Below are 26,656 nucleotides of genomic sequence, written 5' to 3' on the forward strand. Positions count from 1 at the left end.
TCCTGACACGTCTCTTTTAGTGATTACTGTCATTCCCCATAATATAACAATCCTTTTCTTAAGCCTGTATTAAACCTGATGATTTTTCGGCAGATGATTACTAACGAGCTTTCGTAGTAATGCTCCTTAGAGATCATCTTGCATCGTAATACTGCCGCCGATTGCTCGATCATCGGGCAATCCAAATCTTTTGACATGTAAAAAAATTAGCGCTTGCTGGTGGCAGATCATGCTTTCTAATTACGATCTGCCGCCGGCAAACCACTATACAGTATGGAGGCGAGGGATGGCATAGCGATCGCCTCTCCCTATGCTGTGGAAGAGATCGCTGCATGTAATAGCAGCGGTCTCCTCCGCTAGCGAGCAGGCGATTGCCGGGACAGAACGCTTCCGTCCCGACAATCGTCTGACACTTCGGGCTGTGTAATACAGCCTTTAGACTGTGTAGTGGCACACGCTGTTCTCAAGGAGAATAGTAGCATCAATTCTAAATGTATTCATATGTTTCCAGGAGCTATAACAGATGGACAGCATGCCAGGATAGTTGGCAGGTCCTTTTGTGAAAAATGAGTCACAAACTCTGTGTGGGAGGCCGTAAAGTTTGTCACCAGCTTCATAAATGAGGTGACTCCAGACAAACTCTGCTGAGATGGTCCTATAAACATTCTGCTGTGGACCCCACGATCACTTGTTACACATGTTAAACCCTTGCTTCATACATGCTAGTTACACATACGTGTTTTTGACATGGCTAATACTTTATTTTGTGCAGTTTTGTTCAGCTGTTCTTATTCTGTGGAGATTCCAAAGGCCGGTGGGACAGAAATACCCACAGACAGCACCTGGTACCCGGTCAGGGGTTTCTTTTAAAATGAAGTCTCTATTGTAAAATATCCCTTGAATTTTGTTCAGATATTAATCAGCAGCGGCTGTTCTTCATCATCCAGGTCTCCACTAGGTGGGATGTCATAGATGACAAACAATGAAGAGTAGAAACAGCCAACAAATGACATTAGGCTGGAAAAGTACATTACGCCGTTGGCACTGCCAACCATTGACGTCAAAGGTCCCATCACAATGGACACAATTATCTGTGCAAGGAAGTACTGGCAGCTGAGCAGTGATATATCGACACCCATGCCACGCTTGCTTCCATCTGAGCTTGAGCCTACAAACTAGAGAAAAAAATCAGGTTCAAAAACATACCCAAAGGCAATTTTCTAATGTTTAGACTTCAAAGATGCTTTCCACTTTGGACAACCCCTTTTCAGTTGAAAGATTCCCCCCAAAAATAAGCTGATCACAGGGTGACCTGCTGCTGGGACCTCCAATGATCACCAGTAATCTGATGGAGGGAATCCACCCGCAAGTATTTCTGCATTACACACATTAAAAGTATTTCCTAAGCATTACACAGCTCCCATTGTAATCCATGTAATGTTGGGCCCTCCAGAGTGAGACATGCTCTTTGTAGTAACTCTTCCCAGTTGAGGGCTCTGAGTGGGCGATCACCCTCTTTTACAGGGGTTGTCCAACTCTTTTCTGCCCCCCACTGGTCTCTGTATACTGGCCTCCAGCGATTACATCTTGACACTGACATCTGATTGGCTTAAGCATTACCATCAATGGTTCTGACATGTCACTGCTACAGTCAGTGATTGGCTGCAGTGGTTGCATGTCTGTGTAGGGATGTAATCACTGGAGGCCGGTATGCAGAGGTCGGTGGAGGACCAAGAAGTTTCAGAATTGGAGCAGCAGGAGATTGGTAAAATATTGTTTCTGTTATCTATTTATACCATTCTAAGTATTTTTGTAAAAATGTGGGGGTGTGGGACTGTTGCAGTGTTTCAGGTTTTAGGAGAACAAACTGATTTGCTTTACTTGAAGCAGGCAGCAACAAATTATCTGTAACACCATCAAGATGGAGAACACAAAAGGCAGCATCTTACATCATAACCAGAGAGTACATACCTTGGAAGAACTACACATGAATACATTAACACAGCGCCATCTACTGTTGGGTCAACATCATTTCTCCAGCATTAAGCTGCAGCTGTTGCTCTCTTCCAACATGGACAACCTTTTTAACTTTAACTAGGTAGTGGTGGTAAGGCTACGTGACGTTTTGGGAAAGATTTGTCAACATTGTTGAATCAGTTGCCTAAGCCAACCAATCAGGTTGCAGCTAATTCATAAAAAGGGCCTCTGAAAAATATGAGCCATAGATATCTCTCATTTTGACAGGCCAATGACTGATTGGTCTTAAAAAGTGACAATCAGAAACTTCCCTTCCCCCGCTTCTCCCTCTGCTTAAAGAGAACCTTTTATCACTGCTGACATGTCTGTTTTAATAGCTACACGCATTCCCCACGTACTAACAATTCTGGAGCATCTATTCTTATGGCTCTATGTTGTGCCATTCCTTTATCATTTCTACACCCCCCCAACTAGTTACCTCCCCTCTGTATCCTTACTGCAGACTGCTAGCAATTCATTCATAACTTCAAGTAGAAATAATAAAGAAATGGCACATCATAGAGCCATAAGAATAGATGTTCCCGGATTGTTATTACACGGGGAACGCATGAAGCTATTAAAATAGGCCTGTCAGGAGCGGTGAAAGATCCTCTTTAAGGCCTCCTGCACACGGCCGTTTTTTTCCCCCGTTTACTGGCCGTTTTTTGCGTTCCTTATACGGAACCATTCATTTCAATGGTTCCGCAAAAAAAATGCATTCCGTTTCCGTATTTCCGTTTTTTTCCGTTTCGTTCTAACATAGAACATGTCCTATTATTGCCACAAATCACGTTCCGTTGCTCCATTCAAGTCAATGGGTCCGCAAAAAAACGGAACACATACGGAAATGCATCCGTATGTCTTCCGTTTCTGTTCCGTTTTTTGCTGAACCATCTATTGAAAAGGTTATGCCATACGGAAAAACGGAACGGAAAAATGGAACAGAAACGGAAACACAACGGAAACAAAAAACGGAACAACGGATCCGTGAAAAACGGACCGCAAAACACTGAAAAAGCCATACGGTCGTGTGAAATAGGCCTAAGCAAAATGTTTTAGGGGCGACAATTAGCAAAGCTGAAAAGAATATGGAATTTGTATCCTCCTGTGGGGCATGATGAGAGGGACATAATACGTATTGTCTATCTTGACTGCTAAACCTGACAGCCATAATCATATTAATGCAGGTGATGTGCAATTACTGAAACAACCTGCTGTGGCACTGTTTCTTAAAGAAAGCTGCCTTGCTTTTCTAGAACACTTTTAGGCCTCATGCACACGAACGTATTTCTTTTCGTGTCCGTTCCGTTTTTTTTTGCGGACCGCGTGCATTCCGTTTCCGTATGTCCATATTTCCGTTCAGAAAAAAAATAGAACATGTCCTATTATTGTCCGCATTACGGACAAGGATAGTACTGTTCTATTAAGGGCCAGCTGTTCTGTTGCGCAAAATACGGAATGCACACGGACGTCATCTGTATTTTTTGCGTATCCGTTTTCTGCAGACCGCAAAATACATACGGTCATGTGCATGAGGCCTTAGGGTGCTTTTACACACAACTGTTGTTTTTTGAAAGCCACAACTTTTATTACATTTTTGTTGCAGTTTTTTTTAACCCTGAGCCTGAAGTAGATTCAAGAGAAATGAAAATATAAAGGAAAGAGTTATGGTTTTCCTGCTGGATCCACTTTTGGCTTTGGCTAAAAAAAACTGCCCCAAAACTGTCTTTTTATTTCCAAAAAAGCTGTGTGAAACCTCCCTTATAGAGATTGTGTCGTTAGAGAATAACATATGTTTTTATGTTAAACACATTTTTCAAGAATTTTTGGTGGTTATTTTTTATTTTCCATGTCACTATTTATATTTTAGAAAAATCCTCAATTCCTGCTCACTAATAATAGGCGCCATTTCTTGGTCTGTACAGATCACTTTTCACAATGACAGATATCACCTATATGCTGTATATAGATAACACAGGCTCCACCATTCACAATAGGTGATATCACAGCTTATCTACTCCCTCCTGACCTCTGCACAGGTCACAGAGCATGCTTAAAACACTCTCCCATAGAAGTCACTGAGGTCTCTACCTGACCATCGTGTGTATGGCCCATGGTGGCGGCTGTAAAGCATATGGGTGGCCACTTTCTTCACACCAAAAAAACGGACATTATAGACAATGCCCCCAATTCTGCTAAGCCACCCCCCCTTGTTGCCAGCAAAATAAATAAAAAGTACTGGAAGACCTGAAGGTGAGCTGTGCGGAGCCTGGAATACTTCTCTTGCCCTCAGTCAGTCACAGAGGGACATGTCGGCCGGCTCTACTGACTGACTGGGGGTGAGAGAAGCCTCAGTCCGTCAGTTTGTGCCGGCAGCTCACACTCAGACAGCGCAATGCTGGAGCGACTGAAAAGGAAGACAAAAGTGTCAAAAATGATAATCAAAGATCGATGACATGAGTCATGCTAAACAAAAAACCGTAGCACAGAAGGTATGAATCTCTTAAAACGTAACTTTTATTAAATACCAGTAAAAAAAAACACTTTGTAATAAGTATCTTAAAGTATCTTAAAGGGGTCCTCCGGATAGATCATCAGCATCTGACTGGCGGGGGTCCGACACCCGGAACCCCCGCCAATCAGCTGTTTGAGAAGGCAGTGGCGCTCCTCCTCACTGTTTACCGCTGGTGGCCCAGTGACGTTACGACTAGTATCAACTGGCCCGGGCAGGGCTAAGCTCCATTCAAGTGAACGGAGCTTCGCCGCGCCCAGGCCAGTTGATACTAGTCGTAACGTCACTGGGCCACCAGCGGTAAACAGTGAGATTTTATTTTATTTTATTTTATTAAACTCACCTCATCCACTGTGTCAGTGCGCTGACGTCACTGTGCTCATCACATGGTCCATCACCATGGTGATGGACCATGTGATGGACCATGTGACGGACCATGTGATGAGCGCAGTGACATCACCAAAGGTCCTTTTCCTCCCAGGTCTTCAAAGAAGAAGACAGAAGAGAAGCCGGGCTGCCCGAACAAGTGGATGAGGTGAGTTTAATTATATATTTTTATTTTTTAACCCCTCCATCCCTAATTTACTTAGCATTCTGTATTAAGAATGCTATTATTTTCCCTTATAACCATGTTATAAGGGAAAATAATAACATCTACACAACACCGATCCCAAACCCGAACTTCTGTGAAGAAGTCCGGGTTCGGGTCTGGGTACCAAACATGACGATTTTTCTCACGCGCGTGCAAAATGCATGAAAACGCTTTGCACTCGCGCTGAAAAATTTCGCATTTTCCCACGACGCACCCGCATCCTATCTGGCCCTCACACGCGACGCCCGTGTAAAAGAGGCCTAAGAGATTCATACCTTCTGTGCTACGATGAAAAGGAGAACACCCCAGCGTCCGTCCAGGCCCTGTGCCGGAGGGAGGACAAGGAGCCAGGAAACCTGACTGTCTGGCGTAAAGCAGAGCATCTGGCCACCCTAGTTATCGACAGCTCAGGCAAGATGGCAGCACCCATAACCACATTTAGGAAATAAATAAAAAAACATCTGTAGTCAGAAAATAAAAAAAGATTAGGAAAAAAGGATGTGTGTTGCTATCTGGTATTAAATGGTAGAAAAAAATGATAGGTGACACACTCCCTTTAAGGCTTTCTTCACACACAAATCTTTTCTGGCATGTTTTCCCACTAAATTAATGCTATGTGTGTGTGTTTTTGTTTTCAGAACAAATGTAGAATTTTTTCAGGTGTTTTTCCCTATAGAGGGAAATTAATGAAAAAACCACCATTGCTTCAACAATGAAATCAAAAAAGAAATGCTACCAAAAAAGGTCAGTAGCACAAAACCTCACGTGTCCTGCATTCATATTTTCCATAAATTTGCAGATAACATCTGGTGCTGCTGTTTTTTCCAACTAAAACCGCACCAAAAACAACATGTGCAAAAAATGGCACAAAAATGCAAAAGTGCTGTTTTGCAAAAAAATTACTTTTTGAAATTTCTTTACCATTTAATTTAGGAAAAGTTACCGTCATTGATCATCAGAATGCAGCGCGCCTTCCCTGAATAGAAGAACGCACATCTAATGAACTCTGTATTACTGGGACTCACCTTCTTATTCTGGTAGTAATCACACAGAAGAGAATATGGTAGGATGCAGAGTGTGGAGAACAGGATGCCATGTGTTACACACAGAGACAGGATTATGTATAGGTTACTAGACAATGTCGCTAGACCAGTTCCCAATCCGAATGTGAGATATGCTATAAAGAACAGGGTGCGGACACTAAAGTATTCCTCTAGTTTTTCCAGTATAGCTGATTAAAAAAAACATACAAAAATATTCATGGTTAAAACCTGCAATTATTCACATGTTCCCCCACACACTTAAAAGGGTTTTCCAGTCTCTCGATATTAATAACATATCCTCAGGATAGGTCACCAATGTCAGTTCGGTGGGGGTCTGACACCCGCACCCCCAAGAACAGCAATATTAGGCAGCCGGAAGCAGCTCAAGCCATACAGATGACAGAAGGCCCCGTCCACCATGCGGTTTCCAGCAGCGCTGTGCTGCAGCTCAGCTCCCGGTCACTTGAAAGGGTCCAATAAGGGTCTCCTTCTGCGTCAGTCTGCCTTTTAGTGTCCTGCCCCAGCGGCAGCCCAAAGCAGCTGATCGGTTGGCGCCTCAGGTTTGGGACCTTCATGGATTAAGGTTAATGACCTATCCCGAGGAAAGACCATCAATATCTAAGTCCCTGAAAAACCTTTTAATATTGAGAGACTGGAAAACTGCATCTATTATATATCTATATCTATGAATCTATCTATCTATCTATCTATCTATCTCTCCCATCGCTTCTATCTATTATCTATCTAATATCTCTCTATTTAATATCTCTCAATTATCTATCTATCTATCTATCTATCTCCTATCTATCTTCTAATATCTATCTATCTCTACCATCGCATCTATCTATCTACAGTATCTATCTATTCTATCTATCTATCGATCTATCTACAGCAGGCATGCTCAACCTGCGGCCCTCCAGCTGTTGTAAAACTACAACTACCACAATGCCCTGCTGTAGGCTGTTCAAGCATGCTGGGAGTTGTAGTTTTGCAACAGCTGGAGGGCCGCAGGTTGAGCATGCCTGATCTACAGTATATATCTATAGTATCTATCTATCTATCTATCTATCTATCTATCTATCTATCTATCTATCTATCTATCTAGAAGAAAAAGAAAGAAGCAGCACTCAAAGAATATATGTCCTTATGAGACCTGTGACCAAGGTCCAATTGTGAACATACAGCAAAAACGAAGGCAGCACTCCAGATTGTGAAAAGAAGTGGAAGGTTTATTCACCCAACCAGCAGCAACGTTTCAGCTCTCTCTATGGAGCCTTTGTCCAGCTGAGTAACATGTGCATAATGGCATACATAAATAGTGACAGTAATTAACATGATTACAAATCAATTCCAATATCTATCTATCTATCTATCTATCTATCTATCTATCTATCTATCTATCTATCTATCTATCTATCTATCTATCTGCAGTATCTATCTACATTATCTATCTATTCTATCCATCCCTCTATCTATCTATCTATCTATCTATCTATCTATCTATCTATCTATCTATCTACAGTATCTATCTATAGTATCCTATGGAACCCCCTCTCCACACAAATCATGCACACAAGAAGCATGTTGGGTTTAGATACCTGAGTAAAATGCAGCACTGAAGGCGTATATGCACATCCCCCAGCATCCCATTGTAACCCCTGCATTATATTTATGGTATTCTTCTGAATTGTGAGGAGCCTTTGGATCTCCTTGAAAAATAACTTCTCCCATGAAATCGGTGTAAAATAGCAGCATGCCTTCAAATGATAACCACCCTGCAAAGTCAAAGACACGTGTGAGTGGGTTACCTCTGCTCATTAATGAAATATCATTAGAAATGGAGTGACCTTGTTCCCCCTGACAGCACTGCTGTGGTGCTGTAGGTATCTGAAGCAGGTGTAGTGTGTATTCATATGCTGTGGGGATATGGCGGTTGTTGCAGTGATTTTGTGGTAATTGCAGAAAACGTCATATGACAGTTACATGTCAATGGAAGCCAAAAATCCGTTCTTTTCATCTGAATGGGTTTGTTCTGGCAGCAAGCAGATACATTTCTGCAAGCTTTATTCAGAGGAATGGGACAGTCGCATAGTTTTCTGCATCTGAATATACCCTTAGGGTACGGCCACACGGTCAGTGGTTTGCTGTGGATTTCTCCCCATGATTGGCAAAAGGGTAAAATCCATGTCAAAATCCACAATTGTTCACCCCTGGCAACCTTTTCTGCACCCCCACTGCGTGGCTGGACCCATGGTGGGAATCATACTTACCTGAGCTCCGCCGCTGGGTTCCAGCTCCATCACTCCCTCTTGGGCACCGCTGGTCTCAGGTCTCCCCAGGTCAACATCCAATTTGACATGGGGTGGCTGCTGCAGCCAACTGCTGTGACCCAGTGAAAAGACACATGGGTGACATATCACCGCAGCAGCCACGTGACCTGAATCATGTAAGTATGATTCCCACCACGGGTCTACAGATAAGGTCCCCAGGAGTCATCAACCTCTTTAATATTTTATGCTATAAGAATGCATAAAAATTGCTGCAAAAAGAGCAAGTGTGAATCAGTAATGCACATAAGAGAAAGATCCTCACAGCGAGGGTCAAACTGAAGCCCCCCAATAAGGTGCTGTTTTTCGCTACCCGGAACAGAAGGTCCAGGTGTTTGTTTTCTCCTCCTCCCCCTTTCCATAGCCCTTGTGGTCAAATTCCCCACCCCAGGTTTGGTAACTTTGCCTTTTCTGGATAGGTCTTGCCACCTCATAACAAGAAGGAAGGGTTTAGCCAGGGCTAGGTTCCCTATTTCCAAGGGCCCCATAGAGTGTTGGACTGGGTTACCTAGGGCCCACCAGTAAAAGTCATTCTGGGGGCCCACTTTAAAGCTACAAGCAAATACTACTGCCAACACAAAGGCAACCGAAGACCCTCAAGATGATTATACAGGCAGGTTCCTGGGGAAAGAGGATGCTGGCAAACCCTCCTTTATACCTGGAAATCATCTCAGCCACCTGATGCATCTATAGTAATAAACTAGGTAGTTTGCTAAGTAATCCACCCAGTTTTTTTTTAGATGAACATAGGCTGGTTGAGGTGCTGTATGTTGCCTATCTATACAGTATTTATTGTAGTCAGTCTACTGTATCATGTTCCAATTGTGCAGAGGGTGGGGGACTAGAGGCCCACCTTGCTCATTTGCCCTCCGGGGGATTCACCTGTTCCCCTGTGGGCCAGTCCGGGTCTGGCCCATAGCATACAGAACCCATTGGTGTAAATGCATCCCTAAACTGAATATCTCCATTTTAGGTCCATGGTTTTTAGGTCTAACATTTAGTACTGATGAATTTCATGATATATCGGAGTTAGAGCTCTGTTTGTTTTGTGATACACATCACCAATTGACTGGCAGCAAGCACATCCAGGCACAAAATATTAAGACTCTATAACCACAAAATATTAAGGCTTCCAGATTCACAGAAATTACCTAGGAAGTGATTGATGCACAGGTTACGCAGAGCCTTAGGCATGTGGCAGATGGATGAACACAGGAGCTTCATTGAAAGTGGTCGATGGGAAATCTCGTTGGCTCCATTAAGTTCACTTTCATACTTTACTCCGTTCAGCAATATGTTAGCCACCTGCACCATAAGAACTCCACATCAGCATACAATACAGTGAGAAACACCTAGAAATCAAACCATGTAACATTAAGTCATGCACAAGAGCCTTGATAGGACCTTAAAGTCATCAGACATACAGCAGAAATTTGTGGAAATGTTCCCTCCGATAGAACAAGAACAAAATATCCATCAGGACTGTTGAAGAACATTCACAAGTTATGGAGGCCTGAGGTATAAAAGAGTATTAGGGTTTGGCCACATGTCCAGGTTGCTTGATGCCGTTTTGGAAGCCAAAACCAGGAGTTAATTCAAACAAGAGGAGTGTCTGTCCTGAAAGGGGTCTTCCCGTTGTGACAAGTTATCCTCTATCAAAAGGATAGGGGATAACGATAAGATCAGTGGAGGGTCCTAGTGCTGGAACCCCACCGATCACAAGAATGGAGACTCTGTACCTCTCAGGGACCACACAAAATGAAAGGAGCAGCAAGTCGAGCATGTGCACAGCCACTCCATTCATCTCTATGGGAGTTCTGGAAATAGAAGAGTGCTGTACTTGACTGTATCAGGAAATCCCATAGAAATGAATGGAGTGGTAGTGCTAGACCTGTCGCTCTGTTCATTTCTGGGGGCCCTCTGGTGGTTCCAGTGGTAGGACTCTCCACTTATCTAAACTATTTGTGGATATGGGATAACTGGTCACAACCAGAATACCCACTTCCTCTCTTTCTCTCCTCAGACCTGATTTTGGCTTCCAAACTGCATCTGGATATCTGAACGTGTTTTTGTACCCTAAGGTTGGCCATACACCATGGATACTTCTTGTTAGATCCCACTTGACAAGCTGTCTGTATGGAAGCAGGCAGATATCAGGGGAAACAATGTTCATATTTATATCGGTCCGATGTGTGACAGCTACTCATGGCCTCTCTACTATAGCATACACTTTTAGGGTCCATTCACACGTCCGTTTTTTCTTTCCTGATCTGTTCCGTTTTTTGCGGAACAGATCTGGACCAGATCTGGACCCATTCATTTTCAATGGGTCCTGGAAAAAAATGGACAGTACAATGTGTGCTGTCCGATTCCGTTGTTCCGTTCCGCATGTCCGTTTAAATATAAAACATGTCCTATTCTTTTCCGCAAAATTCGGATCCTGGTACAATACAAAGTCAATGGATCCGCAAAAAACGGAAGACATTCGGATGTCATTACGTATGTCATCCGTTTTATGCGGATTCCGTTCCTGGAAATTACATTTTAATTTTTTTATTTTTTTTATTTTTATTTTTTCAAAGAAATCCAAACAACTTTATTTGCTTATTGAAATTTATACATGTTTCCGTTTTTTGCGGATCCGCAAAAAACGGGTGACATACGGATGACATACGGAAACATTTTCAGGAACAACGGATCCGCAAAAAACGGACCGAAAAGAAAAATACTGACGTGTGAATGTAGCCTTAGGGTGATAACTTATACATTTGCTTAAATGATGCACCTTTTGTCTTAGGGTACTTTTACACTTGTGTCAGAGGATTCCGGCAGGCAGTTCCGTTGCCGGAACTGCTTGCCGGATCCGGAAATCCGTATGCAAACGGATAGCATTTGTTTCCGGAACCGGATGCGGATCCGTCTGACAAATGCATTGAAATAGCGGATCCGTCTCTCTGGTGTCATCCGAAAAAACGGATCCGGTATTTATTTTTTTCACATTTTTAAAGGTCTGCTCGTGCGCAGACCGGGAAACCGGATGCGGTTTTCTGGAACACTTGGTACCGGATCCGGCATTAATACATTTCAATGGAAATTAATGCAGCATCCGGCATTCCGGCAAGTGTTCCGGAATTTTGGCCAGAGAAAATACCGCAGCATGCTGCGGTATTTTCTACAGCCAAATACCGTAAGAGAGACTGAACTGAAGACATCCTGATGCATACTCATCGGAATGCTTTCCATTCAGAATGCATTAGGATAAAACGGAAGCGTTTTTTTCCCGATATTGAGCTCCTAGGATGAAACTCAATACCGGAAAACTTTAACGCTAGTGTGAAAGTACCCTTATTTTTCTGCAAGGTTACAACATTCTATGAATACAATTGCCATGCAAGCTAAATAATAACACAACACATTAAATGAATAACGTAGTAATGATCTTGTCCATTTTACCTGTTGACTGAATGTTACGTTTCGCCTTCGGCTGCTCTCTGGGCACGTCCCTGTTACTATGTCTGGAATAGCTAATGACTGTGGCCTTTTCAGAATTCCTGATGATCTAGCCTTTGGTTCATCAAGGGACCCGACTCTCATACTACTTCTATCTGTGCCAGGACTTGTCAAGTTCTCAGCAGAATCCAGGCTTCTGTTTCCACTGCAGTAAAGACTTCCAGGTACTCTGGGAAGACTACTTGCTTGTCTTGGCAAACTTCCAGAAGTTGAGGAGAAAAACTCGTGTCCCCCAGTAAAGCAATCAATGAGAACACTGTCAATGTTAGTGGTGCCAAAAGAGGAAGCAAACTCATTGATGCCTGTCAAGGAATTGTCCCGGCTAATCAGACTGCCATACTTTGGTGTGAGAGGACTGAGAGGCGAGATTGGACTTGTGAAGTTGGCATACAAATGGTTAGAATTTTGTGAGGGCACTGTTTGATTTTCCTGTTCCTCAAAAAACACAGGTGGTGATGGAGGGAGAGGAAGACTGGGGCTTTTCATCACCTTTTTCTTTTTATTGAAGGATTGAAGAGGTCTTTCCGGAATACTGATCAAGGTCAAGACGGTGGTGATGGCCAGAGTTATGGATGTGAAGGTGTAGATGACTCGTAACTGTCCTCCCATTGCTTGTCCAAACTTTGTCTTGTTCCAATTAATGCCACCAACCACATACCCAAAACCGCCACCAAGACCTACAAGAATAAGGCACAAATCATTGACCAGTCAATATACATCCTTGATTTCTCCTCTTTTGTGAACTTTTTAAAAGGGATGGTCCTCTTAACCATTTTATTGGAATTAGTCTAGATCTCCTATTATGATCATGTCAGAGGGTTGGTTTTTGGTGTCTGTGTGACCCATGATCCTGACACGTACCCCAGTCATTCACAGAGAACTTATAGAAGTGGACCCAGGCTGGTTCAAAGAAACAGAACTTCATTTTGGGCGGCGCAACATGCAGAGTTGTGAAAACAGTGGCAGATCAGCTTGGTGACTTGGGTACACAGATTGGCGGTTATAAATGTTACAGAATTTGGTGGTTACAGTTCCTATTGGGCATTTAGCTTGGTGGTTAGTCTCTGTTGAGCTCAACTTAATTATCTGTGGTTAATACAGGACATTTGATTTGGCACTGTCATGGTCTCAGATCTCCTCCGGTAGTCACCTGCGAAGTCAGTCCCATGAGTTCTAACCTCAAACCTGACAGTTCTCTCGGTCCTTTCAAATCTACACTAATCACTCTGGACTATGAGGAGCGTCTATCACCTCATTATATAGTTTGGCTCCACCTTATCACGAACCCATACAGCACAATTGTCCTCCATCAGCCAATATGCCCGCTTTATACAGTACAAAACTTAAGATTAAGATTCTAAAGGAACAGAGTTTGCGAAGTAAAAGCACATTAATGTTTGATTTACTCAACAGTTCAAGTGCACAACAGAAGGGGACAGTTCAAGTAATCTCAGTGCACCCCTATGCCATGTTATTGACTTGGACGCTCATTATGGTGAGTTCACATAAGTCAAAGTCTTCTTCTTTCCTCTGTTTATAATGCACAGGCATCCTACCTCTTCAGTGGCCACAGACATGTAGAACTAGGCCTCCCTACATCACCCCCCCTCTCTCTAGATCCCTTGCTCTGCCCGAGTGTCATTCTTCACTGAAGTTTTATCATTCTCTTCATGACGCAGGAGCGTATGGATGGACAGAGCTGTAGGCCTCACAGAGTTACAGTAATACTGTGCTGCAGTGCATGTTATTGTGGGAGGACTGATAAAAATAGAATTTTAATGGGAAGGAGAATACATTTTTAATGATTATCATCAGTAAGCAATTCCTAGAATGATCAGTACACAGCCTACTGTTATAGCAGGAGCCTCTGCCATCCACTTGCCAGATCCAAATCTGTCCCGCTAAAATCTAGTACTTTTGGCTGACATATTGCTAAAACTGATGATTAATTGTTAAAAAAAATTTGAATTTTTCTGTAAAGAGAGATTGGAATTAATCATCTGCATAGAAGACACAGCTAAATGATGTTAAATCGCCAAATCTAATACATGTGATCAATTTTTGCTTCGGAGATATAACTGGATCATGAATCCCAGTTGATATAACACGAATAAAATGCAATAAATTGCAGACAAAAAAAAACTGTGTGCCGCAATTTTCTATTAAATTGGCTACGACTGACAGATCCTTGCTGGCACTGACAATTATGGTGTGCGGTGCTCTACCTCTACAGCAACAGCTAAATGATGTGTCAGACAGTAGAAACACATCCAGTCGAGGGCTCGTTCACACGACCAATGGTGTCCCGTTCCCATATTGCGGACCGCATTTGCGGATCCGCAATACACGGGCACCGTTCCGTTGACATTCCGCATCACGGATGCAGGCCCATTAATTTCAATGGGTCTGAAAATCCGGAGATGCGGAACGGAACACTACGGATTGCTTTCTGGGGTTACGTTCTGTACCTCCACACCGCAAAAAGATAGAACATGCTATATCTTTTTGTGGAACGGAGGGATCGCGGACCCTTTTAAGTGAATAGGTCTGCGAACCCCATGCACCTGCCCCACGGAAGGTGCCCGTGTCAGACAGTAGAAACACTTCCAGTTGAGGGATCGTTCACACGACTGTTGGTGTCCCGTTCCCGTATTGCGGACCACATTTGCGGATCCGCAATACACGGGCACCGCTCCATTGTCATTCTGCATCACGGAATGGAACACTACGGAAGCACTACCGAGTGCTTTCTGGAGCTCCGTTCCGTGCCTCCGCACCGCAAAAAGATAGAACATGCTCTATCTTTTTGCGGAACGGAGGGATCGCGGACCCATTTAGGTGAATGGGTCTGCGATCCCCATGTGCCTGCCCCATGGCAGGTGCCTGTGCATTGCGGACAGCAATTTGCGGTTCACAGCACGGCACTGGCCACCAACGGTCGTGTGAACGATCCCTGACACAGAGCAATGGTAACACTCAGTTTTCATTTATCCATACATTTTCAAGAGGAAGAACAGAGGAACAGCACAACACAGTGGAGGACGTTTATCAACCCCGGTATGCAAAAAAATCTAAAAATAAAAAGTGTTAAAGGGGGAATGTATCAAGTGTGCTGCACGAGAAAAAAGTGGAGTGATTTTGAAACTTTTGTCGGTGGAATAGCCGTTTATGTCAAATTTATGATGCATTTGTGTCATTTTTAGGGAGGTGTGTCCGTTTTTTGCTGTCAGTGTGTCCTCCGTGTTTCACTGACCCTGCACAGCTGAAAAATAATTTTCATACCATCTCTTCCTAATGATCTGTGAAACACTGATGAAATACGGATGACATCCGTGGTTTTCACGGACCCATAGACTATAATGGCTTGATAGATCAGTGAACATGGACTAAATATAGCATGCATCCGTGCTAAAAACAATGACCCACAGACAGTGCTAAAACATGGATATCGTGTGAATACGCATATTAAAATGAATGGGGATGTATGCTGTCCATGGAGAACACGTACAGCACACGTCTGTGTAACACAGACGTGTGAATAAGGGTTTAGGGTCTGGCTACACAGTGATCACAAAGTTTCATCCACCTGGGACCTCAATGATCACCAGCAATCTGTGGAGAAATTTCACTGCAGCGCCACCACAGGAGAAATTAAGCATTACACAGACAGCACCTATACAGTGATGGCTAACCTCCGACACTCCAGCTGTTGTGAAACTACGACTCCCAGCATGCTCCATTCATTTCTATGGAGTTCTGAGAACAGCCAAGCAAGTGTACATCTTGGGAGTCGTAGTTTTACCACAGCTGGAGTGCCGGAGGTTAGCCATCACAGGACTATACAAATAAGTGGTTGGAAATGAAGGACAGGACAGATCCTGCAGAATGGACGATGCTCTGTAACTGCTCTCCCCTCTCCAACAGATGAGGATCCTGAGCAGAGACCAGGATTGCCAACCAGAATTTTTCTTTTTTCTGGACAATTTATCCCAAAATCATGGACAGATAAAAAATTTTATGGACGAATTGGAAAACCATAATGAATAATAAAGATTATAAGTAATACATGTCTATAGCTCAATATACTGATTACACTTCATTACCAGCATATACTGTGAGCTGTAAAATAATGATAATTACCACCAAAATAATCTAGTCAAGTACCACCAGCCTCCAAACACACATCTATTTTTTTTCACGGACACAGTAAAAAAGTTGCCTATTTTTACAGACAGTCCAGAAATTTCTGGACGCCTGGTAACCCTGGAAGAGACCCTCCCACCCTCTATTATCTAATAGGATATATAAAATTGGGTTTCTAAACTAGACAATCCCTTTAATGAGACCGGAGAGCTGACAGGTGTTCTTTAAGCATTAGGTTAGTCATTACCTCCGAGCAGAGCATGAATGTTCAGTCCCCGGTCTTGATCTTCTGGGCTGCACACATCCATCATATAGGCATGGCTGGGATTATCGGCAGAATCAGCACTAAAATCCATCAGTACCACGCCACAGATTGTTAGAATGAGGCCCCATTTATGATCGTTGCTCGTATCGGCTACAGACAATCCTATGTCTCTTCCATTGAGTAAAAGTGCTAGGCCAAATAAGGCTCCTGTGAATAAATGAAGCATAGTGTGAAATCAGAAGCCAGTAAGGAAGTTCTCATATAGGAGAAAGCCTTGTTTAGCCTATACCTACATTTTACCAAACGGCATTTTGTGAGGCTAAGGCTAGTTTCACACTAGCGGCAAGGAACTCCGGCAGGCTGTTCCGGCGGGTAAACAACCTGTCAGATCCGTCCTGCCGCTAGTGCACGCGTGTCCCCGGACTACCGCTCCGGCCCCATTGACTATAATGGGGGCTGGGCGGAGTTCCGGCGGCAGCATGACAGCACATGCCGAGAGGCGGCCGGACTAAATGTACGACAAGTACTCTAAAACCAGCCAACAAAGATTATTGGTGAAGGTCAAAGTGAATTTATGCATCAGTCAGAAACTTAGAGGCAACTTATAGGAATGTACTGAGAGGACTCCTCTGTGAGTCCTCTCCATTATGTGTGTGAGCTCAGGAGTCCTCTCAATGCATTTCACTGCTGGTTTGTGGGAGCACAGTGTCGGAATAGAGGGGAGTATGAAGATACAAATTACATAACCGGACTCAGCACCACTTACACTGTACACCGCTTACTGCGGTTTGGAGGGTGTTTCTGAACTGACAGATTCCCTTTAAAACATACGTGCAGTCAGGAGCTTAAAAACGATATGTTCAGTAAGTCAGCACCTATAAGGGATAAATACCCTCTACTTTTTTTCTCAGTACGGTAATTCTTACTTGGCTACTGTTTCGCACAGCTTCATTAGGACAGAGCTGTGATCTGACAAGGGTAAACTTACTCTAGTATACCTGGTTGTAATTGGAGTAGTGTAACCAGGGCCGGGACGAGGGGTAGGCGAGGGTAGGCACATGTGTATCGCTCCGCCAGGGACTTCAATCAAACCAGTGCAGGCATTTTTATGGAACAGCCACCATGGACAGGCTCCACCTCCCTGACTCCAAAATGAACTAATTTGCATACAGCCTATGGTGTTTTAACTGAATGTCACCAGGAAATTCAGTGCTAAACCAGGCACAATGCCTTGCAGGGCTAGCTTAGCTGTATGTAATGATAACTTTCACTTACTGATCCATTGCTTCATTCTGGAAAAACAATACTGTTAATTCATATGCAAATGAGCAGTTAAGTGCACCAAAGGGTGGGCCTAACCCACTCTGTGCACCCATTCTCCTCCCGCTTACTCTACCCACCTCCACCTCTCCATGATTGATGGGGACAGGTTTCTGCATAGTCATTTGGCCTGGTTTAACAGTGATTTCCTGGAGAAAGGTGCCCTTTAAAGTACAACATTTCAAGAATGAAAGTACTGATTATACATATAGGGACATGTATAGGCAGCTACCGTGTTTCCCCGAAAATAAGACATCCCCCGAAAATAAGACCTACTTCCAGTTTTGCCTCTTGCTGTAATATAAGGCATCCCCCCGAAAATAAGACCTCCCCGATAATAAGGCCCCCCGGAATATAAGCTCCCAGAAGTTACTGTAAGGCGCCTGACTCCTCTGGATCATAGCGGCGGGCGCCGCCGCGCAGCTCACTGATTGGCCGCAGCGCAGCCAGAGCTGTTCAGGCGGTGCGAGGTCTCTTTAAATCAGAGAGCCCGCTGCCGCCTGCTGCTCGCTCTGCCCTGAAGGAGTCGGCACATTGTGTGGAATCTGGCTGGCACGGACACACAGGGGTGACTGAGGTGGGGGGGGGGGAATGTCTGATAAAGTGGTTGGGGGATGTCTGGTGAAGGTGGGAGAGGGAGAGACTAAATAATCCACTGTCTGCTGGCACAGGGGAGGGGGGTCACTTAAAATGACACAGGGGGATCAGAGGGGGGAATCAAAATTACACAGGAGGATAAGAAAGGGGTACTAAAATTGTAATTTCCCCTCAGATTCTCCTGTGTCATTTTGATTCCCCCCTCTGATCCCCCTGTGACATGGAAAAATAAGACATCCCTGAAAATAAGACCTAGCGCATCTTTGGGAGCAAAAAATTATATAAGACACTGTCTTATTGTCGTGGAAACAGGGTATATACACACAGTATAAAACAATGGCGGCAATTTAGGGTTAAATCCTGCTGCCAAATTCCTTTAAAACATTTTTTCTAATCTGTTTTCTCTACATGATTATGGGGGCAGCCATCTTGTCTTAGCTGACAGATTGATTGATCGATAGATAGATAATAGATAGATACAGTTGCAAGAAAAAGTATGTGAACCCTTTGGAATGATATGGATTTCTGCACAAATTGGTCATAAAATGTGATCTGATCTTCATCTAAGTCACAACAATAGACAATCACAGTCTGCTTAAACTAATAACACACAAAGAATTAAATGTTACAATTTTTTTATTGAACATACCATGTAAACATTCACAGAGCAGGTGGAAAAAGTATGTGAACCCCTAGACTAATGACATCTCCAAGAGCTAATTGGAGTGAGGTGTCAGTCAACTAGAGTCCAATCAATGAGATGAGATTGGAGGTGTTGGTTACAGCTGCCCTGCCCTATAAAAAACACACAACAGTTCTGGGTTTGCTTTTCACAAGAAGTATTGCCTGATGTGAATGATGCCTCGCACAAAAGAGCTCTCAGAAGACCTACAATTAAGAATTGTTGACTTGCATAAAGCTGGAAAGGGTTATAAAAGTATCTCCAAAAGCCTTGCTGTTCAACAGTCCATGGTTAGACAAATTGTCTATAAATGGAGAAAGTTCAGCACTGCTGCTACTTTCCCTAGGAGTGTCCGTCCTGTAAAGATGACTGCAAGAGCACAGCGCAGACTGCTCAATGAGGTGAAGAAAAATCCTAGAGTGTCAGCTAAAGACTTACAAAAGTCTCTGGCATATGCTAACATCCCTGTTAGCGAATCTACGATACCCAAAACACTAAACAAGAATGGATTTCATGGGAGGATACCACAGAGTAAGCCACTGCTGTCCAAAAAAAACATTGCTGCACGTTTACAGTTTGCACAAGAGCACCTGGATGTTCCACAGCAGTACTGGCAAAATATTCTGTGGACAGATGAAACCAAAGTTGAGTTGTTTGGAAGAAACACACAACACTATGTGTGGAAAAAAAGAGGCACAGCACACCAACATCAAAACCTCATCCCAACTGTGAAGTATGGAGTTTGGGGCATCATGATTTGGGGCTGCTTTGCTGCGTCAGGGCCTGGATGGATTGCTATCATCGAAGGAAAAATTAATTCCCAAGTTTATCAAGACATTTTGCAGGAGAACTTAAGGCCATCTGTCCACCAGCTGAAGCTCAACAAAAGATGAGTATTGCAACAGGACAATGACCCAAAGCATAGAAGTAAATCAACAACAGAATGGCTTAAAAAGAAGAAAATACGCCTTCTGGAGTCCTGACCTCAACCCGATTGAGATGCTGTGGCATGACCTCTAAAAAGCGATTCACACCAGACATCCCGAGAATATTGCTCAACTGAAACAGTTCTGTAAAGAGGAATGGTCAAGAATTAATCCTGACCATTGTGCACGTTTGATCTGCAACTACAGGAAACGTTTGGCTGAAGTTATTGCTGCCAAAGGAGGTTCAACCAGTTATTAAATCCAAAGGTTCACATACTTTTTCCACCTGCACTGTGAATGTTTACATGGTGTGTTCAATAAAAACATGGTAACATTTAATTCTTTGAGTGTTATTAGTTTAAGCAGACTGTGATTGTCTATTGTTGTGACTTAGATGAAGATCAGATCACATTTTATGACCAATTTGTGCAGAAATCCATATTCCGAAGGGTTCACATACTTTTTCTTGCAACTGTAGATAATAGATAGATAGATAATAGATAGATAGATATGAGATAGATAGATAGATAGATAATAGATAGATAATAGATAGATAGATAATAGATATGAGATAGATAATAGATAGATAATAGATAAGATAGATAATAGATAAGATAGATAACACTGCCCTCTTTATGTACCAGGTGACACTTACCTATTGCAAGAACAAGAATGAATGGCCTCCTCCTGCCGAATCTGGAAGTACAGTTGTCACTCCATGCCCCCAGTAAAGGCTGGAGTAAAAATCCTTAAGAAGAAGAAAAACATTTCACATATTACAAACTTTCCAGGTAATCTGACCTGTAAGATATGTTTTATTTGAACTAATGCCGTTTCATTTTTTTGTATCTACTGGGCTGATCCGGATGATTATGAGGATTCATACCCGTGGCTGCTCATGTAATATGTGCTAGGCTGGGTTATACAAAGATTTGGGGTTCCAACCCGACGTCTATCTAATAAAAATAGCCAAAATAAACACCCACAATACACCCAGAATGTTCCTTACATATGCTCCATGGAAGTTTTTTTTTCATTTGCTAGAAAGGTTTAGCACATTGTAGTAGAGAAGATATGGTACAACATACACAATATGTGTTATGTCCCAGTTGAACGGACAGGGATGCGATTTTGAGGGATAAGAAATCTTCCCTTACTTCTGTAACTTTACATTTGAGGATTATATATAAAATATATTAGTGAATTAAATAAAGGTTTTTCTTAACTGTAATAATCATTTCATACACATAAAATAAATACATTCTATTTGATTGTAATTACCTTTGAGATTTGGCGCTGTAAGAACTGAAAGCAGCTACCAGTTTGTACATGAACTGCACCAAATCTAAAATTTAAGCACATTAAAGGGGTTGTCTGAGGTAATTAAAAATCTCAGACAAGCACTCCAATAGCCTAAAATAAAATAAAAATCACTCCTTTCTCAACATTGTTCTCTGCGGTGCTGGTCTAGTTGTCCTGAGGATAGTGATTGGCTGTAGCGGTCAAGCGCCATATAACAACACGTCACCGTAAATAGTTTGATAAATAAGCATCGACAGGAGCACTGGACCAGCGCCACAGAGAAAGGGGCGAGTATTAAATGATTTTGTATTTTAGGCTATTGGAGGGCTTGTCCAAGATTCTTAATTATCCTGGACAACCCCTGTAGGCTGGTGTCACACACAGCATTTTGTGGCAGTTTTTAATGCAGTTTTTTGAGCCAAAGCCAGAAGTAAATGAGAAATATAAAAGCAAGACATGCATCACATCCCTGCTGGATCCACTTCTGTTGTGCGTGACACCACCCTTGAATTTATTTTACATAAGACCATTGTGAAAAAGATCCTCTGATTCAAGAAAAAAAAAATCCCATTATCTGGGAAATGAACAGATAACTGACATGGCAGCCTTCTTTTCATCTTCTTTTGTTGCAGAACTGCTAATTATTGGGCTCTTCTTCTGCCATCCAAGATGGCCTCACCACTTTTCAACTACCTGATCCTCGCTGTACAATTGGTAGCCCAAGACACTTCCCGTTTCTCCAGCCCTGCTCTTGGATTGGCCAGCTCTGCTCATGTGAGCAGTACTGGCCAATCCAAGGGCACAAGGGAGTTTCTTGGGCTACCATGTGCACAGCATGCATTAAGTAGTCTAAGAAACGGTGCGGGCATCTTAGATCACAGACAAGGAGCCTGGGAATCAGTGGATCTGCAGCTGAAAAAATGAAGATGAGGGCACCATGTAAGTGTTCATTCATGATTTTTTTTCTAAAGGGTAGCTTTAAAGGTGTTGGCCCATGAACATCTTCAGGCTTGATGAAGCGCGATCTGCACAAAACGCATCCCTCCATGGATTTTTTTTATTCATGTAAATAAAAATTATGTTTTATTTTAAATTCCAAGGCGCTGGATCTATTGAAAATTTGTTGCTGAAATCTTCATCAACTATCGATGGTTGAAAACCCAGTGATCATGAAGACATCCTTGTTTAAATGGAGTGGTAGCACACATATATGGCCACCGCTCCCTTCACTTCTATGTGACTGCCAGAGATAGTTGAGTCCTGCATTCAGTAGTCCCACAGTGAATGGAGAGAGCATCAGTCATGCATGTACACCCCTGCATACTTGTGGACCCTTGTTTTCATGATCTCCAATCCTCTGAGTTGGTGATGAATGTTGTTCATGGGCCAACCCCTTTAAAGAAACACAGCCAGTGGTGTGAAATATTCTCATGTACCATTTGCCTATTACAGCAGTCTTTACTTTGATTATGGATACTTAAAGGGGTTCTCCGGGAATTAAGAAAATGAAAATACTAAAATATTACTTCATTATAAATATATTACCAAATACCTTTCATTAGTTATAATGGCTTGTTTTGTTCAGGGAGCAATCATTAAGAAAAATAAAATGGCCGCCATCCTACTAGCACACACAAAACCTGTCCTAATTACACAGGAGGACAAGTTAAAGAGCTGCGCCACCTTCCTCTCTTACTTGTCAGCTATTATGATCCTGAATACAGCTGATACGATCTTCAGATGAATCTCTGTAGGAATGGAGTTCATGAGGAGATATGAAGCACAGAGATGAGGTGGGGATGTGGCTAATGGGCAGCAGCACTTGTAAGCAGTCTCCATTACCACAGTCTGTCCTCTCTGTACTTCATGTGTCCTCATGGACTCCATTCCCACAGAGATTCTGTCAAGTTCTTATCATCTCTATTCAGGATCATAATCACTGACAAGCAGATCAGAGAGGAGGATAAGGCAGCTCTTTACCTCAGTGATTTAAAGTAACTTGTCCTTTTGTGTGATAGGACAGGTTTTGTGTGTGCTAATAGGATGACGGCCATTTTATTTCTTCTAATGATTGCTCTCCAGACAAAATGAACTATTATAGCTATTTACAGGTATTTGGGAATATATTTACACTAAAGTATTATTTAAGTATTTTCATTTTCTTAATTCCCGGAGAATCCCTTTAACTCACTGACTATAATGGATTTATTACAATCTACCGGCAAACATGGGTTTCAAAACTCTTACTCCTCTTTCTGCATTTCATTTGAACTGTTATAAACTACGTGATAATAGGTGCTAAGCTTGAATTCTACCAAAACATCATATAAAAACCATTATTACCCAAGATGGGGCTGATAAACCACACCATACTATAGAACTGATCTGGAAGACCCATCTGAAGGAGAACTGGTGTGACATACGCTGTTTCCATTGCATAACAGAACTCGATTCCGAACAATATGCACCCATTAAATAAGAGTTCCATAAAAGATCTTCGAGGATGAAGGTCCACAAAATCAATCAAATCAAGTGGACATGGGGTATTGGGGGGAGGAGGAGGTGAAGGCCGGACTAGTTTTCTTCTCTTTGGATGTCTTTTGAAATTGTTGGCTCGATGGCTGATATGACCCGTTACAGATGAAGTGTAGCCACACACCTGCGACCTCCAGAATTCTTGGGTAACCATGTTTGGAAGTGTGGGGTCAGCTGCCGGCGATATTATGGATGAAGACATGTTGAACTGATCTGTTATTTCTGAAAAACAAAATTGGTTATGGAAGAAGCCATAGTGTATTTGGAAGAGGTGGCATTTAATTATTGTGATGTGGCTCTATATCAGTGCTTGTTTTACTACACATATCCCACTATATAGGGAGGAATTATTAGTCTGCCATATTAGCCTGATTAGTTTCTACTCAAAGTGACCTACGAGGCACCTAGCAGCCATTCCCCACCTGTCCTCTCTCTTGGAATCTCCTCAATCTCCTAGAAATATTTAGAGCAGTGCTCCCTGGCAAAATGTATGCCAAATAGTTCACCCTCAGAAACAAGACTGTATCTGTAGTGCCGCTTATAGTTGGTTACCATGTTGGTCAATGACAGACCACTTAAAGGATTTTCTGGGTGTTTAATATTGATGACCTATCCTCAGTATAGGTCATCAATATTAGATTGGCGTTGGCCCGACACCCCCAAAGATTAGCCGTTTTAAGAGGCTGTGGTGCTTCAGTGAGCACCACGGCCTTCTTGCAGCTTGTTAAAAACAGTGCCATCCATTGGATAACAGATGTGCTTAGTAATGCAGCTCAGCCCCATTCACATGAATAGGACTGAGCTGTGACTAGCCCATGTGACCAATGAATGTAACGTCTCTGTCCCAGGAAGAGGCTTCAGCATTTACCAGAGCACTGTATCCACTTCAAACAGCTGATCGGCAATGGTGCCAGAGTCGTACCTCCACCGATATATTGATGATTTATCCTGACAATAGGCCATCGATATAAAAATCTTGAACAACCTCTTTAAAGAACCTTGAAACATGACTTGGGCTCTCTAGATAACACTGTTAAAGTTGTTGCTTCTTCTCAGTACACAGTGGGTTCTGCTTGGGTGTATTGGAAGCCTTGTCTACTGCTTCTCGGAAGCTACACATTCAACTATGGGGCCACCAGGGACAAGACGTTTTCCAATGCTATATAGATAGCTGTTAATATCCTCCCGATAGATAGTGGATGCTGTCCCGCAGGGTTACCATGTACTGGATTCTTCCTTAGTTGGTCACCAGAGACACACATTATCATGGTGCTTGCCAGCTGTTGGCTTCCAAGATTTACCAAGTCAACCAATATTATGAAACACAGTCATAAAAGATAATACATGCCCTTAAATACCCCTCAACAATCTACCATAAGCTTTATGCCACATGGCAATGTTTGGCTCAAGTGTCCTAACGCATTTTATATCTAAAAAAACGTGGTCTAAATTTTCCCTGATGACAACACATTGGCCAGAGGCTAAGTGATAAATCTGCAAATGGAAGCTAAATACGATATATTGTATCTGATGTGGGATCACAACATGAAGACAGAATCACAATTAGGCACATGCTGAGTCAGCACGGAGCCAGGAGGGGTTGGCCAAGCGCTGTATTACGGGAACATAGGCCTTGCTGCTCTATGAAAGATAAGTAGTGAAACCCTAACCAGTTATCATCCATATATTTCTTCCTATTGCCAATTATCTGAAGCATTTGGCATTTTATACAATGCCTGAATTTAGCAGCGGCTTTTTACCATTCGAATCAATGTGATGCTTTAGGATAAGTTACAGTGACCCCTTCCAAAAATATTAACTTAACCTACTGCAAGCAAGAAGACAACAATGGTAACATAAGCACGGGTAATGAAAGGTATACAGGTTTGGTTCCAAAAAAATACATGGTATATTGGCAGATAAAGGACACGAGATGGACAACATATGGATTTGAGTAGAAGCGGCACCTAGTTGGACTGATAGACTATCCTGCTCCACTGCCACAAATCACATGTCCGTCCATACATACTGGATAGTAATGTATATCTGAGGAAACACACAGTACGGTTCACATGGTGATGCAGCAAAAGGAAATTTACTATCAAAATAAGGACAAAAGGCATACAGCGTGTACCGAAAACCACAAACAATATAAATAAACCAATGTATAATGCCAAATAAAATGGAATAGTTCACAGAAAGACAGGATATTCCCATTGATTGTTACCTGTGATATTCAGGACATTCTTCTCAGGGGCTAGATTGCAGCATGGGTAATGGACAGGGCTTCCCAGGCTAAGTCTGCAGCATCCTCCCTCCCTACACCCAAGGAGTCTTCCTTCTGGCTGTGTGGAGGTGGGGGGAGGTGTGTGTCTTCTGACATCACTACCCTGCTCCTCTCTCTTCTGTCTGATGCCTGTCTCCTGGTGTCTTCTATTGTTCTGCAGCGATGCTGGAGACAGCAGACCACAACACTGCCCACATTATAGTGGGGGGCACCATGGGCAGGTGAGGCAGGGAAGCTGGTAATGAATGCATATAAGCGCTGGTGGTGACACTGGAAGGAGAAACATACATTTATCTGCATTGTACGCAGGCAAGGAAAATGCTGCAGTCATTACAATGCTGGCAGTAGATCTGCTGCAACCACTGAACATGTTTGACTGAAATTTTAGATAGAAATGATAGATAGAGAGATGATGATAATAGATAGATGGATAGATAGATAGATAAATAGATAGATATTAGATAGTTAGAAGATAGATATTAGATAGATTGATAGATAGATAGATAGATAGATAGATAGATATGAGATCGAGATAGATAATAGATAGATAGATAAATAGATAGATATTAGATAGATAGTTAGAAGATAGTTATTAGATA

At 42.6% G+C, this 26,656-nt stretch overlaps 1 protein-coding gene and 1 long non-coding RNA gene across 5 annotated transcripts in view; one reads left to right on the forward strand and one right to left on the reverse strand.

Moving 5' to 3' along the window:
- The window catches only part of LOC120998491, a 30,720-nt gene extending 7,938 nt beyond the window's left edge, over positions 1 to 22,782 (forward strand). Inside the window, exons 2-5 of one of the 2 annotated variants that reach the window (XR_005778409.1) lie at positions 12,509 to 12,580; positions 13,414 to 13,495; positions 20,578 to 20,724; positions 22,336 to 22,782. This is a non-coding gene — a long non-coding RNA (uncharacterized LOC120998491). The remainder of the gene's footprint in view (positions 1 to 12,508; positions 12,581 to 13,413; positions 13,496 to 20,577; positions 20,725 to 22,335) is intronic. The other variant, XR_005778408.1, reaches the window with a different exon arrangement.
- On the reverse strand, positions 613 to 26,540 carry SLC45A1 (solute carrier family 45 member 1). 3 transcript variants are annotated; one of them, XM_040429124.1, is made up of 10 exons: positions 25,998 to 26,540; positions 24,606 to 25,816; positions 23,579 to 24,567; positions 20,589 to 20,681; positions 16,391 to 16,615; positions 11,944 to 12,677; positions 9,642 to 9,795; positions 7,762 to 7,938; positions 6,146 to 6,351; positions 613 to 1,175 (listed from the first exon to the last, which is right to left on the reverse strand). In XM_040429124.1, exons 3-10 carry the CDS (start codon positions 23,970 to 23,972, stop codon positions 909 to 911), a joined length of 2,250 nt encoding a protein of 749 aa, XP_040285058.1. In that variant the 5' UTR covers positions 23,973 to 24,567; positions 24,606 to 25,816; positions 25,998 to 26,540; the 3' UTR covers positions 613 to 908. The 3 variants fall into 3 exon arrangements, with proteins under 3 accessions (XP_040285058.1, XP_040285049.1, XP_040285065.1); XM_040429115.1 differs by lacking the exon at positions 24,606 to 25,816 and having other exon boundaries at positions 23,579 to 23,992; XM_040429131.1 differs by having other exon boundaries at positions 23,579 to 23,992; positions 25,675 to 26,540.
- Between the last annotated feature and the right edge of the window lie 116 nt (positions 26,541 to 26,656).

Source organism: Bufo bufo, chromosome 1, assembly GCF_905171765.1.
Source record: "Bufo bufo chromosome 1, aBufBuf1.1, whole genome shotgun sequence".
Classification (NCBI taxonomy): Eukaryota; Metazoa; Chordata; class Amphibia; order Anura; family Bufonidae; genus Bufo; species Bufo bufo.

Excerpts from the sequence above, each read along its gene's own strand:
- SLC45A1 (XM_040429115.1), bottom strand. The coding sequence starts at position 23,972 with ATGTCTTCATCCATAATATCGCCGGCAGCTGACCCCACACTTCCAAAC. Across the intron at positions 16,616-20,588 it reads CATTCTTGTTCTTGCAATAG|GAGCCTTATTTGGCCTAGCA; the intron begins GTAAGTGTCACC and ends ATTTATTCACAG. Across the intron at positions 1,176-6,145 it reads ATTACTACCAGAATAAGAAG|TTTGTAGGCTCAAGCTCAGA; the intron begins GTGAGTCCCAGT and ends TTTTTTCTCTAG.